The 21,270-nt window shown below is 36.8% G+C and overlaps 1 protein-coding gene across 19 annotated transcripts in view; it reads right to left on the bottom strand.

The window, feature by feature from the left end:
• CCSER1 (coiled-coil serine rich protein 1) overlaps positions 1–21,270 on the bottom strand; it is a 666,540-nt gene that overhangs the window by 483,398 nt on the left and 161,872 nt on the right. For all 19 annotated transcript variants that reach the window (XM_069013059.1, XM_069013052.1, XM_069013053.1 and 16 more), the window contains one exon: positions 18,118–18,211. In XM_069013059.1, the coding sequence (XP_068869160.1) occupies positions 18,118–18,211 (94 nt within the window). The remainder of the gene's footprint in view (positions 1–18,117; positions 18,212–21,270) is intronic.

Below are 21,270 nucleotides of genomic sequence, written 5' to 3'. Positions count from 1 at the left end.
ATTTTCTTCTCATTTTGAAAGAAAGCATTTCTCCACTTCTGCAAACAAACAGATGTTAGCAATATCATAATTAGTAAGTTCTACAGTAGAAGCACCTAAACTCACAATACTAGTAGATACCAGAAAACAGTACAGAGAAAGTCTTACAACCACAGGATCCAGCAAGTCACAAAACAATCCCACCTATGATTTGGTATGGAGCATACTGGTAGGTAAGTGTACTTTACAAAAATGGCTCAGGTGGTTTGCAGTATTTTTGCCTCGCTGTAGTTTGTTTTCCAAAACGGGTTTTAAACCAAGAATACAATTAGTGATATAACCCATTAATATTGATTGCAATGTAATTCAAAACGTTATTTTGAAAAAAAATGTTTCACGATTCTTCAGGATGTAGAGCTTCTGCTAAAATATGGATGCATGTACAGAAAACATACTTGTGAACGAAATACACTTCACATGTTGGGAGGATATGTATGAAGAGAGCACACTTACAGATCTGGAAAGACAGCACAGAGCACTGGAGCCCTCAGACCAGCCCCTTCCTCAGTACAGACTCGTTACCACAGCCTGAGGATGCAGCACTTGATGCTCCTCATTCCTGATACTCCAGATCAGAATCTCCTGTTTGCTTCTATTCACTGCCAATCAAGACACCAAGCTCCCTGTGGAGCATTTGGTTTCATCACTGTCAATTTGAAAGCTATTTACTTTCTCTTTTGTTAAGAGTAAACATCACTTGCAAAATTACAGCAAAAGAAGGCGTAACAAGAAATTCCTCAAACAATCCAGTTGGTATCCAAATCTTATTTGCAAAACACTAACTGCAAGGTATTAAATTGCAGGATACATTATAGCACTTGGAATCACAGTATATAAACACCTATGGAAAAAAGAATGCAGCCCAAAAGGAACCTAATGTGAGAGATACACACTGATGAGCAGAGTATCTTGTAGAGAATTATACAAGAACCTGTGTCACAGATAGAAGCAATCTCAAATTTCCTGAAGTGAGTCTACACACTTTTCCTGTAAACTATATGATTTATTTTTGCTTGCCCACAATACGTCTGTAATTCAGTTAAAGTTTCTGGGAAGGCCATAAAACATACCCTAAAAAAAGCTGTTCAGTATACAAAATACTAACAATAAGTGGAAAGTTAGTAATGGTTTAATTTAGGTTATTTTTCAAGTAAAACTAATTTTAAAATATATTCATTCTTTGTTAATGTTTACAGAGTCTTTACTTGTACACAGTTTATTTTAAAAAAATGATCAAAATTAAAAAGAAAAATATTTCTCCCCTTCTGACTCTTTCCTTTTTTCCTTCTCAAAACCCAGAAATCAAACAACGGGAACTGCAACATTTTTGTGACAGCCTAATTATTGACTTCTGGACTAGAGGTTCTGCAGAGAATGCACAAATCTGCACAATGCCCTTGAGTGTTAGCTACACTGTTAGAACCCCTCTGAATTATGTGAAAGATACACGAGCTCTCACGTTACCAGACAGTTCCCTACTGGGTGCAAATGAGAAGAGGATCATGGCTCAAATGTCACTCCCTCCAAAGTCACTGTAGTAAATTCTTTCATCTGACTCAACAGTCACCTATTTAAAATGATGGTCCTTGATTCAATCCATCTTCACATCTTCTACATCTGTTTGTTTTAGTGTTTAAAACACACTACGTGTCTAAGGAAACTAGCAAGCCTACAAGAGTCTGTGAAATTCAGGTTATCCTTCATCCTCCCCAGTTCCATTAGAGCTGAACCAACTCTAACATCATAAAACACCAAGGAAGACAGTCTGAAACAACAACAGAATCAAGACAGTTTACATTTTTTAAATGGAGCAAAATTACATCTTTACTAACCAGTCTGCTAGGATTACTTTCAAAATCAAAGCAAAGTTCTGCACTCTTTGGAAACTGAAATCATGTTCCTAACACAAACATTTCTTTAAAGTAAATCTGTTTATAAAATTATAGGGACTACAGAAAACATTTGTTGCTGTTCTCAAAGCCAATATGCATCTAAAAGTTTATCACTACCTTAGCAATGCTTTTTTTACCAAAAATGCTGAAAAAAAATCATCTAACATAAATAACATATTGAATATTATGTTCCCTTCCAAACTATTCCCTAAATACTGAGAAAGTGCTACAGGGCATGAAGAAGTCCCTAGATCACAACCAAAAACTCATTTGCTACATTAACAGAAAGACCAAAATTGCACCTTGAGGATGGCTGAAATTCAAGGTTCATTGGAAACTCTACGTAACTCTCACACTATCCATGAGAATTCCCTTTTTATAGCATCTGCTGTGTCACCTCCACAATAGGTGACAGCTTCTTTCCACTTTCAAGTGACAAACCGTGGAAGTAATAAACCAGCAATGACTCAGCAGCATTGCTTGGCTGCCACCTCAAGAATTAAGAAAAATAAACAAGGAATTTTAAGTATTTTCAGCATGCAAGAAGTCTTGTTTCTCTAATGTTACCTCACACAAACACACTTAAATCTTTGCAGCCAGTACATGGTAATTTGTCAGAATTAGCACCAGTTTAGGAAAAGGGTTTGAAAAAACATCACAGAAAACAGTCCAAAGCCATACAATAAATACAGTATAACACTCATTATAGTACTTGCTATGGTAAATACAATTACAACTTTTTAAGCTACTACATTAAATCCTACGGTAAAAGACTGAAAAAAAAGCCCCAAACAAACAGATAAATGTTTCTAAATCCTATCCTCTGCTCAGACAGCACACTGGCTATTATTTTTAAAATACTTTGGGGTACACTAAAAGGCAGGAAAAGTTATCAGCTTATTCTTGCAATCTGGTTAGCTATACTGCACAGAATGCATATAATAACAAGATAGAAGAAGAAAAAAAAAAAAAACAAACAAAAAAAACCCACCAAAACTACTGAGATCATTTAAGTGCAGAAGGCCAAGTTCTGCCAAGTACAAAAAGCTGTACCAGCACATGAAAAATTACAGCTCACCACATTATTAACAACCTAAAGAACAATGGCTTCATAGACCAACTCCTTCCTGTAAGCAGTCTGTACCTAACCTCCTTTATTTCTGCATCCATGCATATATGTATGCAGAAATGCTTACTGCACACTTACTGCATGCACACACTGCATCAGGTAAAGAAAGTATGGACAGCATTCTGATTTTTATCAAATCCTAACATCTGATACTTGAACTGTCAGTGCTCCGCAACTCCATAAAACCACTTTAATCAGTGCATGACACCCCCATGAATTATTTGATTACCTGGTACCTAAACAGCAGGGTAAGGAGTAGAGGTTAAATCACTTAATGGCACAGACTGCATACTCAGGTAGGAGCTAAGATGCCATTAAAACACAGTAGATTTAGCCTCTGCTTGTTAAGACAAAACTGCTTTTCCCGAAATTGTGATTTGATTCCACAACACACAAGCTCTTACAAAATAACCTCTGAGTCTTTCACTGGGTTTTGACTAATTTTTCCCAGTGGGGCTATTGTGGATGTTAGTATTAGATCATGTCAGAGATGGGAAAGCCTATAAATATCCTGTGCTCAAAAAATCTTGTGTGGAAGAGAAGAAAGCACTTTTAGTCACCTATTGGGAAAGTCTATTCAAAAATACATGCTCAAGATACAAAAATCAGAAATGAAACTGTGAGATTATGGTCTTGGTCAGGTAAGAAAATCAAATATTCTCATTAAGAATCCCCTCTTCAGATTTAATTTTTTTTTTTTTTATTCCTTCAGTTATTTAGGAACCTACATATGTGATCAAGGCTGCCAGGAAAGACAAAGTTAGACCCAGACAATTCAACTTGCTAGGGTGACACTGGAAATTACTTACAACAATAAGTAATATAGCCCCCTCAGTCATTTCTTCTGATAGATGCCAAATATCCAGGCACTATATTTATGTAAGAGAAACAAAATTAATTTATTTAAGATCAGAGATAGCAAAGGACCTAATCAGCTTCTAATCTCTTTCTGCTTTATATTAAAGAACCAGTCTCACATCACTTCTGAACAGGAGTCTAGCAGGTTAAAAGGCATGCTGAGATTTTAAATTAACCTCATCTAAATGAACCTTGAATAAGTTATTTTTGCTGTGGGTTTCCTTTCTACCCCTCATAATTGCTTCCAAGGTCTGATCAGACTACTGAGTGTACCAAGTGTTATAAAAAAAAAAATCTGCTTAATAAAAATTTTCTTTGGAAATGAAACCTTCTTACTACCTATTTCTACACTGCTTGGATGATCAAGAAATAGTCAGATATTATGTCCTCATTGTTTTGAGAAAACAGCAATTTTTATGGACTAAAATTCACTAGGGAGGAGTATTTTCTGAAGGCCTTTTTTTCCTCAAAAAGATAGTTTTAATTTAAATAAGCACACTGTGCTTTGCTACCAATTCTAATTTTCCTTGCAACATAAATAAAAATTTTGTATTATCTTCAAATCTCCTCCTTTCAATATCCATTCTTGGAAAACACATGAAATTAAACAGAGATGTCATGCCCAAATTTGTTTTTCGGAAAAATAATCATTACCCACAATACAACCTTTTGTTCCTCTAAACTATGCTGCTATTGCTAATAAATCAGTCCATACATTAGCTATGCATTCCTATGCAGTTCAGTCTTTTACCATATGTTAGCAATACTGTACTCACATATACTTTTAGCCACAGCACAATTGTATTTAAGGCAAATTACAGAAACTGAGTAGCTATAAAAAAATCAGTCTCACAGGAGGCACTGGATGTAACAAGTTCAGGCTCTAAGCACTGAGGTCACCTATGAATGAGCTTAAATCTGAAGTGTACAATCCCCCTGACTTCAGGGGAGGTAGTTATGGGCCTTAGGCTAAATATATTCTTAATTCTCCACTGAGATGTTCTCACAGCAAATTCTTGAAGCACCAAAAAATTCCTGTTTCCCAAAGGAAAAACATGTTTTTTCTAGTAATCATTGATACACCAGTAATGTTTTTCCCCAAAAGTAGTGAACATGCATTTATACAAATGAGTGAGGACATAGAATAAATTTGAATCTATAATGAACTCTAAAAGGCTAGATCAAAGGGCTAAGTGGTAAATGTAAAACATGCTGAATCATCCTTCATACAGATAAGAAGTTGAACAGAATAGTAAATGCAGTGACCTAAGCACTGATCAGATACCAAAATTTCAATTAAATTTTTGCAGCAGAAAGTATAGGAACAATTTATTCCTACACATAATTAGAAAGTATTCTAATCTCCAAGGACTTCTGATGACTCCAGAATGCCTAAACTGTAATTTATAAATACAACTAGAATTATTAAATAATCATGGTGATTCCATTCTACAACATAAGAAACAAAACAGTCTACTGGGAGACAGAATTCTTCATCATTATAGCTGTAAAAACCTGTCAAACTCATCTCAGCTGTCCAGACTTCTAAGCCTGAAAGCAAGCAAGACTTACCATCTTTGACCTACAGTTTCAAATATTACTGTTACCTGAATAAACTTAACTGAAATCAAGAACTAATCAAAGGTCGAAAATATACAGGCTGTCTGCATCTCACACCTCAATATGAGCTGTGAACAAGAATGCACAGTAGAAAGAAGCCCATCAAGCCACATTTCTTTAATAGAAAGCAAACAGAATTAGGTCAAGGACTAAAGATGACAAAGTAATGGTGGTTTTTTGCATGACAACTCCAAAATGAGCTGAATTTGCAGAAGTAGTAGCTGATTTTATAAATCTGTAATCATAATAAATCCGAATGCCATCTAAGGTAACATAGGCTCCTACATATTTCAGGAAACTACAGAAAGCTTGGCAGGTAAGAGGAGAAAATATGTGCTAAATGTGACTGTTGAAGGGGAAGCAAAATAACCTCACTTCTAGTTAAGAAAGTGACACAACTAGAAGTATCTTTCTTTACCTACAACTTGAAAATATAGGAAATATAAATTCTCCCACTGAAAGGAAGTGCAGTGTTTTCTGTCACCTCCTCTCGCCTTGCTGCATATCCTTTGCAACCCATCTAGTGCACACCACTGAGCTGATTCAACAGCTCATTATTCCAGGGGAAGAAATCCTCAGGAGCTTCTCTTGCAGATGAGGCAAGAGTGCAGGCTGCTGTGAAACTAGATGTACCACCTAACACAGGTCTCCATCACTCCTTCCTCTGTGTTTGCTGCGGGGATGAGGGCGAGCAGCACATGCAGGAGGAACACATGTGTTACAGACAACCTCTGCTCATGAACCCCACAGCCTGCAGAACACAAATTACCTGGGTTTCTTTCAACCTCTTGATTTCTTTTCACAAGAGAGGGACAGAATAATACTTCTGCTGGTATTGGAAAGCTGGGAGAGTTTGAAAAATTCTTTTAAGCTGCTTGTCATATATCATTCTGAACCAAATTTAGAGAAACTTCATTCCAAAGCATGTTATTTTCCCAGAAGCTAAAAGTGAAATTTTTCCATACCAGTTTTCCTTCTTACCTCTATTCATTTCTTTTCCCCTTTCCATTTACCCCTACTCTTTATGACCTTTGTGAACTCAGTGTCAAAGGATCACAGGATGAGTTCCCATAAAAATTCAGTACAAGGCAATGACTTTCGCCTGGTCAACCTTGTCCCACAGCCAAAACCACCCCTTCCAGATGCTCAAAAACACAGCCACCAGTTTCTCCATGTAACTCCACACAGCCCATCTGTGAATACAAGTCTGCTGTATTTGCAAACTGAGGGGTTTGATTGAATATGCTCAGAACCAGGAGCTATTTGCATTTAATCCAGCACATGCTGACAGTAAGATGGTTAAGTAATGTATTTATGTCATTCTAGCTTAAACCCCATAATTTGCAAGTACATCACATCAGTAAGAAGCATAAAGAGTACTTTTTCCTGAACCCCCAATCCTGCAAAAATCGACAAATGAGACAAACAAATTAAAGATTAAGTAGGGAAGAAAACAATGAAATTGAACCTTAGAAATCAAGTTATTTCGTGTCTTATTCACAAAGAAAATGTATTAGAAATACAGACTTGTCAAAACTATTTTCTGTGAAATTAACAGCTTTGGGAAAAAGCACAAAAATAATATTATAACACAGCTGTACCTTCATTTTATCTACTGCCTGCTTTTCAATCTCCAAATAAGTATATTTTTATAGCAAATTGGTTTTTTTATAAAGAAAAACCTCTCTGAGAAAAAAATTGGTTGTCAGGTAGATCTTCAACAGGTTAATCATGATGCCTGGGCTTTTGACAGTTGGCAAAATCAATCTATTATAATAAAAAGAAGTTTACTACCAACTTTTTTTTTTTTTTTTTCCCCACAACAGTTTCTCAGGCCCCTAGGGCCTTCTCTGGTTTCCTTAGCCTTTGCAAAGACATTGCTTTAATCCTTTTTTCCTAAAACATATGTGAACTGTGTTTGCAGGACTGGAAATATTTAGAAAGAGAAGTGAAAATGAGCACATTATCCATCCTGCAACCGAAGAGCACTACACTTATTTACCATCAATTTTCTGTTTCATTTCTCACCATGCCAGATTCAGCAGTTACTGTGTCACAAATAAGCACCACTATCAAAAGCTGGATGTAAGGAATTAAAGCATTTTGAACACTGAAACAGCTCAGAGGAATGCCTTTGGTCTGTCAGGTGTGTTTCACATTTATGTACATGGCTAGTCCTTAGGTACAAACATTTATACAAAGGCTACTTTAAGCACACACACACACAGCACCATGGGCTGAGGGATGCTGCATGGGGCCAGTGTCTCCAGTAACCAACTTTTCACAGCCTAGTGCATGGTTCAGCAACTCCTTAAATATCAAACTCATAAATGCTTAGTGCTGTGTAAAAAAAAAAAAAAAAAAAAAAAAAAAAAAAAAAAAAAAAAAAAAAAAAGAAAGACAATTTAGGGATACCCACAGATTCACACAGATTCGGTGTAATGACAATTTGTGCATGACTTGCCACTTGCAGATCCATGCATATACATGTTACCCACCCTGCAACCAAAAACCAAACACTTGTTCTTAAACGTGCATTCAGAATATTTCCCACTGTAACCACACTTTCCTTTTAATCTTAACTGGAAACAGAATCTATTTCCCAAAGACATCACAACATTATGAAAACAGGGGGGAAAAAGAGCCCCAAATCCTCTAACACTGATGTTACCCTCAGTAGGCACGAGGAATGCATTGTCCTTTCACAAAGCTACTGAAGCAGCGGCAGGCAAACTTTGCTTTGACAAACTTTCATTGTAAAGCTTTGACAAACTTCCATTGTAAAGCTGTTCCCTACAGTAAGGGCTGCATGGAAGAATTTTGAGAACTGGAATGTGGTAAGGAGATGGCTGGGCATTATTCACTTAGGGTCATATTGAACATTCCTAAAATAAGCCTAAGTACAGAAGGTACAACCAGAAAATTTCTTCAAGGTTACCTTTCAGAGTTTATCTCAAATTGTTCCCTTGGCAAAGAAAGGTGAACAATGTCCTTACTGCAGAAAACGAGCTAGGCTATACAAACCAAAATCAAAGGCTTCTTTCTAGGAGTCCCCAAGAGGACAAAACATTCTCAGGAAGACCCTGTACCCCCAACCAACCTCCAAAGCATTTTTTACCTATTGATCCTCCCTCTAAACCCAAACCTAAGTTGCAATAAATCTCAGGGCTTACTACCTGCACAGCATTTATTTGCGAATTCCTTCCCCCTCAAGGGAAGTTGGAGGTTAAAACATAAATAAAATTCAACAAAATCCAAACAATATGAAGTATTTGACAGAACATTCACAGGGACAAAAGAAGTGACAACAAGCTCTCTCATCACAACAGATTCAGGTAAAGACATACAACAATAAAGTCACTTAATATTTTCAAACACTACAGCAGATTTAACCCAATCTTTCAGCAATGATGGATTTTAGAAATATTTAAAAAGTAATTTATATTTGAGCCCAAGCTTTAGTTGATTAGTATGATAGGCTTTTGCAATATTTTTTCCTCCTGTTATATAAACAAATTTGTAGTTTGCTTTGGCATTTTTTCTGCAGAAGAAAATAAAAAAATCACAGGAGCAGTAACAGTAGCAGACACACCAGCAACAGCAATGGCAGTGTCTGCTCCCCTTCCTGGAATGACATATGAAGAGGCACAAACCAGAACATAATTGGCCTCTGAAGACTGAAATGACTCTAGTTATCGCTGCAGCTCCATCCCATTGGTATCATGAGTATCTCTCAAACTTCACTGCCAAACCCCCCTGCCTACTGGAGTACCACTTTCAGTACCACAATTAAATTAAGTGACAAGCCCATGGTAATGCTGGAAATCGCCATCAGAGAACCCAGCTCAACCCAGGAGACCTAGATAGATCCAAGTTTTAACTATCAGACTACTATTTATTTCTTTACCTAAGAGTGAAGCTACAATGACCTCAGAGAAAAATATTTCAAAATGTCAAAAGCCATCACTAACTCACATACAGTTTCAGTCTGACCTTGAAGTAGGATCACTGCAGAAGTTGTATGGAAAGAGCAATTGTTTTTTATATAAAAAGAGTTATGGCTGTCCTGCAAAATAATTGTGAGCTCATAACTGTTTCTCTTACTCCCTAAATCTCTCACAGAACTCAGAAGATAGGCTACACTCCTCTAAAGTTCTCATCACATTTTCATTTTAGCAAGACATCCAGTCCAGATCTTTGTAAATTTCAAAAGCAGGACAGAAAAGCAGCATTTTGCATCCTACTTAAACTTTGCCATCTAGAAGCGTAGAATTGCTTTAAATAGGACAGTATGCTTTGATTTGTCATAATGTTTATTATTGCATTTATGTTCTGCCTGCAGATATTATTAAAGATGATGTTTCATCTCAATATATGTAAAAAATCAAAGGAATGAAGAAAGGCAATCTGCCTAATTTAATTACTGTCCTGGTTCTTTCAGTAAATGATGGTTGACCATACCAATATGAATAAGGATTTGTAACTGAATGTCACACTGTAATTATGAAAGAGCAGGAAATTGAGATACAGACTCTGAATCTAATTGTTCCATGATAACCATACAAATGCATCTCACTCTATTCTTTAATGACACTGAAGTTCACGACTCTGCTCTTTTGCCCTTCTTGTCTATTAAAGAAAAAAATCTCATGGTATCTAAATTATAATGTGATGCTCTGTGATATTGCTCCACTTAACTGAGTAGGATTAACAAGTACATATCACTAATAAAATTTGTAACAGTCAGATAGGGATCTAACATACTCACACCATTTGAATATATCAGTCCTTCACCACTCTTCACACCCAAAACAGAGCTAAAAATACCAATTTGCTGATATTTTCCTTGATCCACTGAGAACACACAGAACAGGCAAATTACCTATATTCCAGACATGTTTTAAACATATTCTGAGGAAAGTGCAGCTAGAAGCTAGTCTTACATGCCTCCTGTGGCTCATCAACTAGGTTTGGTTACAACTCAACTTTTCAAGTAAAATACACTAAAAGAGATTTAGGATAAAGTTAATTTGGTAGTAGTTATAGGTTGTGGTTTGCTTTGTTTTTCTCAATTAAAACTGAAATAAGATTGCACCATTTGTTTACATAAATAAAGGAACAGAAACAGGACTCTCAATCCAGTATTTCTCTTCCAGAATATGGACCAGGGTTCTCCAGGAGGCTGGAAGACTAACCTTGTACTAGCCTATGATTTCTAACTAGCTCCTTTCCAATTTAACACTAGCTTCATTATTTCTTCTTCTCCTTACTCTCAGCAATTTACACGTCCAGAGTCCTAAGGCAGGCCTAGCCACAAGCGTGCAATGGTTAATTGTGCCTAACACAAATAAGCTCTTTTTATTTGATACCGCTACACATACTTTCATTTGCAAAAATCCCTTTCCTCCATGCTCAGTGCTCTTTCAGAAACTGTAAATCATGGTTAGAAGAGTTTAGAAGATGACAAGTTTTATTTCATTCCCTGGAGACCTTAAGTTATTCCATTACTGTGCAATATTTATTAAAACAATGCTTCAGGGGAAAATGTGCAGCTTAGTAGAATAGGTCATTCTGAAAATATAAAAAAATCCCTCTGGTACAACTTTTTCTAGATATGTATTCTAGATAGTGGCATGTGACTCTCCACTCCATACTTCAAATCTATGCTGGAATTGAGATGTATGTGTGAAATCAGGCTGGCCACAGTTCTGGCTCATACTGCTTTCCCTTCACCACAGGAAGTTTGACAGAGGAACTGCACGCATTTATTCAACAAGACCTTTTGTCTTGCAAAACTGAAAACTAACATGAACTTTCCCTTTTAATTGGTGCTAGGATATCTCTATAGTGCTGTAATTAATGTAGTGAAGTCACACATCATTTTCTGGTTTGTTCATTATTGGTACTGCTTACTTTTTTATTACTTTATTATCCAGAATGTGTAGTGACAGTGCAAGATGCTAGTTAGCTAAATAATCTTTAAACCTGCTCTTTGGCAGAGACACAGAGCTGTTACTTTACTGTCACAGTCTTTATTCTGTTGAAAACCTGCAAGTATAAACCAAACTGCTATTACATATTTCAAGCAGAAATCTAAAGAAATGCTGCTCTAGTTTAACGTGATCTGTAACACAACTCTAAAAGACAGCATTTGGCAATGATGAGTGTTTCAGAAGTGCTCAAGGAGCTGAGTGTCCTGTTCCAATTAAAAATCAAAATAGGTTATTGTTCATAAACACAGAAACAATCTGCTGCCAACAACACATTCACAAGCAAAGTAATACATTCAAATTACCTAAGTATTTCTTCTCTAGTTCTAAGCAACTGTTGGATAAAAATGCATAGTTAGGGTATTTTTTTCCTATTATCTATTTAAAAGCAAATTAAAACCTCTGAAAAATTTGCTTTCCTTGCACTGACAAACTCCTGGTCAAAAAAATAACCACCAAAAGACCAAAGGAGTTTCATCACAGCTCAGCACTCCTACTGTCTATTAAAAATTAATAAAAATAATTACTACATTGAATTAACAGACACAGGAGGAACTCCAAACTCACCACAGAATTTTCACACAGTGTGTTCATCACATTCAAAATAACTCAGCAACTACCTAATTAATATGACCAGGTCATTACATTAACAGTTTAGTTTGGCTGGGTGTTGATGTCAATTGATCTGCAGGCTAGCTGGATTTGAAAGAAATACAATACAAATGCCAGATGTTTGCTTCCTAAAAAAGAGCAGTACACTGTGCTTTTGTTGGTGAGGCTGCTAATGCCTAATGTACTGATGTAAAAGACCATATTCTGATATAATGAATGCGTAATCTGACATTTACACTAAGTATTTTTAAGTTGTGTGTCCATCTCAAAAACCTGTCTGCCTTCCCCTCATTCTGCAAAACCCATGCTGTAATCTGCCATTTCACTGATAAACCTTGAGCAAGTACCAAAACATGTATTACCAGAGTTAAGAACACACTTAAAATGCTTCTAACAGAGATTGTCTTAACTTAGGTTTGATCAAAATCTGTTCCATGTCTGAAATTTTTCGGTTTTTTAATAGCTAAATAACATTTTGATGGATTTTGGTGGATTATAAAGTTTCATATTCATACAAAATTTCATATTTCCACTTCTTTTCCCCCCAGCAAATAAGATAAATAATTCCATTTCTGAAATATGCTGGGTGAAGTAACTATGCTTCATGTGTACACTGGGTCACAGGTTTTCAGCTGAGGCTGAGGCATTAAATCCAAAATGGCCAAAGCACCAGCCGAAGACAAATCTCTCCTAAAAATTTTAGCAAGCTACATTATTCAAAACTATTCAGCAAGCATTCCAGCCACAACATGATGGATGCACAGGCCAGTCTAGGTACACAGCTAATCAATATCACACCCATGAATAGTCACTGCGTAGTGTGGAGCCTGATGGGGAAGAGACAGGAGCATGCGTTTAATATTCAGCACCAGGAGCAGTCCCCCAACTCTCAGCTGGACCGCTCGCTGCAAATCCCAGGTACTCACGCACATCCTTGTAGGAAGATGCAGGGCACCTGTTCCATGCCACCAATGGCAAATACTTAAGGAATTACCAAAGCCCTTGGATAGGTGTGCTTTGTGAACTTCCAGAAAAGGCTGGCATTTACTACAGTCCTGATTTAATGACAACACCAACCACATAAAACCATTTGGTTTTCAATAGGCTATGGCACAACACCAGCACACAACTCACGCACATTAACGTGCACTGCTTGAATAAATTCCCCACTGCTTGTATCACTGAATATAAAGGTCTTCCTCATGCATTTGACTAATCAATACTTGGAATCAAATCTGTCATGTTTCACAAGGGGAAAGGAAAATGAATGAGGTTAAATTAATGCTGTCACTTTCCATAAACCTGCAATGGCTTCCCGCTATAGAAACCGCTGACTTCATTATTTTACAACCGGAAATGAACGCTGCAGCATATTTTAAAAGTCTAATTTACTTAGATTAATAAAAAAACACCCTCAAGACTCACCATGTATGTCATATTATGCTTCATTTTAAGCATTCCAGCTTAAGAACAGTATGCAAAACTCTCAGCAAATCACACTGATTAACATTTTGAATTTGCATGCAGTAGTGCTCTGCGCTCACCAAGTACTGTATAAACATTATTTTATTAAATTTCAAAGCAATTGCGTTAGGTGGGATAATAAAAAGTCTCTGTCTTACATTCTTTATCTCTAGAATACAGCCTTTAAAACAAGCTAAAGTAGCAAATTAAAGCAGTAAACTCACTTTTAAGGAGACAAAACTGGAAATGAGGGAATTCCAGACTTCTAAAGCCATGCTAAAACCAGCAAAGCACAGGTATCTACATCCAAAGTAGAAGCATCTGCCTGAGGTTTACAGGTTCTCTTTACATTCTATTGTATGATTAGAGAAAAAAGTTTGGGATATCTTTTAATTTGCTAGTACTCATAAGGATTTATAGCACCTTTTTGCAGGAACCCCATTTCCTGAGGATGCTGCTGGAGGGCAACCAGCTCATTAGGGAAAAGCTGAGACAGAACAAGAACACAAGTAAAAAATGAGTTGGGGTAATAAATAAATAAATAAATAAATAAATAAATAAATAAAAACTGCCACAAACAGTGAAAGAGGTCTCTTTCTCCTTTCTATCTCTGTATTTTAATTAACACACATTCCACTTTCTGGAACAACATCTCCTTGCCTGCCAACTGGCTCGTAGCTCCTCTTTAAAACTTCTTAATAGCCAATTCTCCCAGAAATCTTTCCAATATAATCTTATTTTCTATTCATAAATGGTCACTAAAATTATGGTAAATCAATATGATACAATTATTTTGTTAAATGAGTATGATATTGTCAGCTTCAGTACAAAGACGGAGACATATCCTCACACTAACAAATACTGTTCTCTACATCCACAAGAGCTAAAAGCAGAAATTACTGTAAATCGTGTCCTAACTAACAAATCTCTAAAAAACTGAAGCTCCTAATGGCATTTAAGAGAATTCTCAAGTTGTCATCAATCAACTCATCAACAGTGCTTATTAACTGGGGCAGTACTCTTCAGGACTGCTGTGTTTAAATGACACTGCTTGCTGTATACGGCCTCCTGAGCAAGGAATAGCTTGTGATATTTAAGTTAGAAATGTGATGTTAGCCCTTGTCTTCATGCAATTTGTCATTATAAATTTTCATAGCCTTTTGAAGAACAGTTATTCTTAGCTATTCCTTAGTTATCCCTCTGTAACAACTGAAGAAAGAACTGAATGAATAATTTTCCAGTTATACCTCTTCATATTTCAATCTATTTGCTAAAATACTGAACAGAGCTTCTCTTGGAACATTTCTCCCTATAGTAACTCCCCAGAGAATTGTTCATCAAGAGCCACATGGGGCATAAGTGAATGGCAATATGGCTCTAGGACTGATGGCCTTAACCAAATAAATGCTACAATCAGCATCTGTATGTAGAACATCAACAGGATTTTTACTGTACTACAAATAGTCACAGTACTGCTAATACCTTTAACTTTCAGAAGAGCATAATTTTAATGTTTTCATTTAAAAAAACGGCATTTTGTGCAATATTTTTATACTCGTGAACACCTTTATTTTGATAACAGACTAATAACACATGCATTAACTCTCAGTTGACTTCAGCATGAAGATACTCAGACCCCTTGCAAGTATTAGAGAAACTTGTTAGGAAGGTAAACAAACAGTGCAATAAAATGTCTTCAATATGTAAAGCTGACATAAGTTATACAGGATAGACAGCACATACCCACAAGGAAAAGGAGGCTCACAAATCTGTATGTCTGCAATTGTCTTGACTGAATTTTACTGAAGTGAGCCATAGGTAAACTCTCAAGCCCATTGTTTTGAAAAAGCCTTTACAAAGAGTTCAACAAACCTGCTACTGGCAAAAATTAGGAAAATCATCTACTCTATGCCAGTCACATACTCCAAGAATTAAACAGTCCTTTGGTTTTATTCAAATGCCATTAGAATAATATATTCTACGATAACAGTACTGGCTCATCCACCATGTGCAATCTGTTGTCTTCTTGTTTCTGAAGTGGGCAGGATTAAAGAACTTTTAAAAAACATACACTGCCTCCCAATTACCTGGAAGAACTTAGATGTACACACCCAGAAATATGATCACTTTCAATCTGATGCACTTACAAAAGCACAAAGCTCTGCATTAAATTAACTGTATGTCTTCAACATGATCCTGATGCCTGTAGAAAAAATTGCATTAAAAGTATTTGATAGTATAACTTAAATTAAGAAGTTTAGAAGAATTCTATTCAGGTATGAATAGAGATGCCTCTTGGAAGAAAACAATGAAGCCCAGAAATTAAAACAGAGAGTGGACTGACTTGGAATTAGTAAAAAAGAATTTTTGTTGAAGTCTTAAATCCTGGAAGTTGGCCACAACTTAACACAGGAATCAGAAAAGCAATTTGTTAAAAGTGTTCTGATGTCAGTATCTAGTTCAAGGCTTTTATGCACTTCAGTGGTATTCAAACAGTAAATCACTAAAAATCAAGCACATTACCTCAATATCTTAACACAAATTAAGATGATGACTTACAACCACACTAACCATTTTGTGCCAGATCCTAATGCAATATAAAGACATCAGCTTTATTTGGTGAAATTGAGTCTACTCATACTGTGGCTCTATCTTTCCACGTCTTTCTTCCAGTTGAATGACTTAAAAACAACTGTGACAGCTAGGGAAATCCTAAATTTTTTGCAGCTAGATTCACCACCAAACAAATAAAACCAAAGAGCAAATATTACTAAAATAAACACATTTGTGTTAAAAGACAATGTGCATACTGCAACGTATGTCTCTACATTAGGGCTCAGAATAGAAATGGTCACCATTCTTCAAAGGACAACGATTTAAAAGCACCTCATTTGCTCCGGATAATGAGCCAAGAGCAGGAAGAATTTGTGTCATATCACATCTCCATCTTAATTACTTCTCCATCAAGTATGTCGCTCAGACATTATTATCTTAACTGTTCCAGAAGCTGCTACAAATCTTTGTAATCATATACAGGACATAACTTTTCTTTCACTGTTGATTCAGTGCTTTGAAAAAAAAGAAGGAAAACAAAGGTCAAGCCAAGTGCAACGTGTTAGGGAAGTTTATTTATGGAAAATGGTTCTGCCAGTTAATTTGTTTCCAACAGGTCCAGGGAATACGTAAGTCTAAACCCCATACGATTGTATGTTATAAAATGTAATCTTTGGTTTTTAGGCTTTTTGAAATCATATTTCTTTATCTGTCATTTCACTTTCTGTAACCAGTTAATAGCATTATTCAGTACAGGTTAGAAAGGACCTTTTCTGTGCAATTCATTTGCTGCATCCCAGCTCCCAATAATTTAGAAAACTAGGATCATGCACATATTACTGCTGCAACACTCCATACTCTCTACCAAAGAAAATGGAACAGCTGTTTCATCCAGTAAGGAGCTACGCAAACGGGTTTAAAAAGCACAGTACAATGGTTAAACAGAATTATCATAGAGATAATGCAGATATGTTCACAGAATAATCATACACAGAAAATATCAAACAGGAGTATAACTCGAGCATCTTATCTGTAACCGTTGCTAAATTTGCATCAAAGAAGGGACCAGAACTGAAGATGGTCCACACCAGCCAGCACATGTCTCAAAAACCCCACTTCCACATGAGTCTGCAGGAATGTGCACTTTGGGCACCTACGTGGGTGAATGGAGAAACTGGGATCAGGGAACAGCAGGTAAAAGAGAGGGTGAGAATTACTTGTGCTTAAACGCACGGCACCGTCAGAAGAGAACATCACAACAGAGTAAACTCAGAACTCTATCTGGGATCAAGCACAAATCTCACATAGGCTTGAAGACTCTCCAAACCCTGCTGAGTTAGCAGGACTTCTCCTGTTCACAGACAAGGCCCTGCTGTCTCACATCCCAGCCAAAGGAAATGCAGCATTCCTCACTGCAGGTCCCTCAACTTACCTTGCATAATCCTATTATAAAATGGTAGTAAGCACAGTATACAGCAATAGTTTACTGCTTTTAGTCAAGACAGGGCAAGAGGGCTTTAACCAACCATGAGAAAAACGATCAAGTTACACTCATGTTTCAAGCCAAACCTTTATTTCAAGAATTTTATTCTGGCACACACAAAATGTGATTGCAATTATTCCAGCAATGCTCTTTTTGTTAAGTTCCTGGGGTAGGCAGCAGCCATTTTAGGTATTTAGAAAAACAGATGGGTCTGCCCTCGGTACTGAAATTCTTCTGTAGCTGTAAAAATCACTTCCATTTCACAACTGACCATATTAAGTCCTAGTGCTGTGTAAAGAGCATTTTTCTGATTAATTACAAACACATTTAGAAATAACGCTAAGAAATGAATACCACTCTTCCCCTCCCAAGAAAATTACTTCTTTTTATTTCCAAGTAATTGTACTGCACGTATTTACCTTTTATTTCTAGAATAACAATACCTCACTGAAGACAGGCAGCGTTTATCTGACTTACCAGAACGATGGTGATGCTGCTCTTCCAGGAACTCCAAGTCAAGCATTAAGTCATCTTCATCCAACTCACAGGAACCCAAGTTATTCAAAACATCCTAGTTTAGATTATAAAAAAAAAGAAAGAAAAGTAAAAGAAGCATTTAGACAGATGTTTTAGCCAAATTGTTCTCCACAAAATAATTTCCAATCAGATCTGGAAAACATGTCTAAGCAGGAGCTACAGAAAATTTTTCTGCTTACATTAGACTAGTTAGAAATTGTATCAAACAACTGTCCAAGCTGAAATGTGTTTGTCACCGTTCTCCTTTTAGAAAAGGATCTCAGATATTTAACAAAAAACTCCAGAAGTACAAGTAATACCATCTACCTTTTTTTTTTTACTGTTCAGTGATGGTTTTGTGTCCCTGCAAGTTTAAGCATAACTTTTTATGAAGAATAAAAATGTTATTTTTAGCACAACATAAAAGTATCAGTGCATGTTTTTTATTAAATTTTGAAATTCTAAGCAGTGCCTGCCCTTACCAATATGCTTCGAAGACAGATTTACTGTTCTATTTATCCAAAGGATAATGAGACACAAATTTAGCATAAACAGGAAATTCAGGCATGAATTATCAACTCATGAATTTTTAAGTATTTACGTGGGTGGCAAAGGCTTACATAGACAGAGAAGAAATCTGACTCTGAAGTGTAGCTGCTTAAGCCCCCATTACTATTTGGTGATTAATTTTGTTTGCCAAGTCTTAACCACAGACAGATAAGGCAGGTTTACACACAGGGATAGTCATTCTCTATCCTCTTCCCATGTGTATTTTATTCTATGGTCATTTCTTTTGACCTGGTAATACACCGATTTTCTCCACATTCACCAATTAATCAAAGCTAATACAATGCCTTCTCAAGCTGCTTTAGCATTTTGTTTGCTAACCAACAAGCAATAATGCAGGGCTGAATTCTTCAGTCCATCCACAGGCAAACAAGTCATTAGATGCTGCATGGGATGGATGCTGGCACCCTATGCACTGCACATGCTCCCAACACTAATATAACTAATGTAACATAACAAATTGGTGTGAAAGAGGCCAGGTTATCGTCCCAAAGCACTGAGCTGTCTGGGAGATCTCTGCATAGCAATCTGCTGTATAGAAAGTAGACAAATATGACAGTAGTATACATTAAACCAGTAAAAGCCCTTCTTGCTTTCTGTTCCAACCGTATTTTTTTTGGTGCCTTCTAATTATTTTAAGTATTTTCCCACCACAATACATGTTACCTCTTATTCCTACTCACCACTTGCACCTATTCAACCCTTTGGAGTAATTATTTCTTCAAACTCTGTTTTCCACTCTTTCACAAAAAACACACAGGTAACACAAGGACTTTTTCTTGCATTCTTTCCCTGACTTACCATCAGCACAAGAAACCTCTTATGAGAGACAGAATCCCTTGCTAATGCTGTTGATACATTTTTTGCTCCTGTTTTAAATTTAGATGCTATTATGCACTCAGGCTTAATCAAATGGTATATTAAACTCAGAGAACGTATGACATACTTTGTTTATATATTGTTTTATCAATGTAACAAAAAAAAAATTGGTGAAAACGTCCAGAAGAACAATCCCTGCAATTTTTAAGCAACAGCTAAAAGTTTTTCATGCCAGTAGAGGCAAAATGTAAAAAGGCTGGAGTACAAAGGTTTGTTCTTTATATTAAAATTATTGTCTATATTACAGTTGACCAACTGAAGCCATTAATATTAATGCCGAGCATCCTTTGATAAGCTATACTAGCAAGGAGCAATGAATTCATGCTAATTGAGCATCTCCTACATCTTGTGCAGTAATTTATGTGTGGGCTGAAATCCTGGGAGATTGCCTGCAAAAACACAGTGACTCACAGCCTTCATCAAGAAACAAATTCCATTTGATTTGGAATTAACAAACACAAACAGAAACACAATTTTCTAAACTGAAGAGTTGAAGAACCGTTTAAGAGGGACCAAAAGAAAAAAGTTTGTATTCAACTCTCCTCCAGCTTATTACTGCCTTTTAGGAAGATCTTCACTTCCAGGAATGCTCCAAGTGGAGGCAAACCTTGCTCCATCTATCCTCTCTGTTCTGCAAGGCTGATGTACATCCTGCTCCACACAACAGCACCTCTTCTCATCCACCTGAGCTGAGGGCTCCCAGCTGCCCTCCCGAAGCACATCTGACCCCTTTGCCTTCCCTTTCCTACAGCCTCTTCAACTGCACCAACAACAGCAGGCAAGCTGAAGTGACAAAGAAAAGCCCCGCCCGGGTGTATTCTTCGTGTAAGTACCTCCTCCAGGGAAGTAGTCTCTCTCTGTTCCCAGGAGTTCACTTGTTCTTTATAAAGGGACAAATCACAGGACTGGGACCAAATTAAAAGCAGCTACTGTCCATCATGGCAAGAACAAGGGCTTTGACAGGGCTGCTCCACCACCAAGTATGTTAATGATGGCAGTCCAGCTGATTCCCTGCTCTGATCGCCCACATGTGGGCAGAGTTCTTCCATGGATACAAACCAAAAGCAACTCAAGAATGCATAAAAGCCCACCCAAGCAGAGAGCATTAGTTAGATCCCCAAGGCTGTTCTAACTAAGTAATATTTTCTGAAAACATGGTATTAGAAAATAAGAGAGCCAAGCTCTCAGAATGACCTGCCTAATGCCACAGAACAGCTCCGTGGTACCGCTGTGAGTACACACCAATGGCCTCTGTCCCTCTGCTTCCTCACCAGGATTCATTACTCTTTGTTGCTATGACAATTAGCAAAAATTGAAATTTCCTTTAAAGTTTAATATCTCTTGACCCTTTGCCCATTCTTCCCCTCACCACTGCTGCAGCAGTCTTTGAAGAATAACACAATTAAAAATTAAAAAAAATAAAATAAGAGAGAGATCGAGCCCTAAAGAGCATTCCAAGTGAATAGTTTCAAGGCTTTGCTGCAGACAGAAAAAGAAATTAATTCTTCCATCAAGGTCTCAAGGAACCATTTGTTGTCTATTTAGGATGGCATACCTTTTATTTATTTTAGTAGGGAAACCATTTAGTTAAGGCACAACCTCACAGCAAAAAACCTCTTTATTGACTCTGTAATAGCCCCTCAGAAGCCTTAAGACATACTTCCTACT

This window comes from Aphelocoma coerulescens, chromosome 4, assembly GCF_041296385.1.
Source record: "Aphelocoma coerulescens isolate FSJ_1873_10779 chromosome 4, UR_Acoe_1.0, whole genome shotgun sequence".
NCBI classification, from domain to species: Eukaryota; Metazoa; Chordata; class Aves; order Passeriformes; family Corvidae; genus Aphelocoma; species Aphelocoma coerulescens.
Note: the sequence above shows the minus strand (reverse complement) of the source record. Positions and strands in the feature narration are given on the sequence as shown.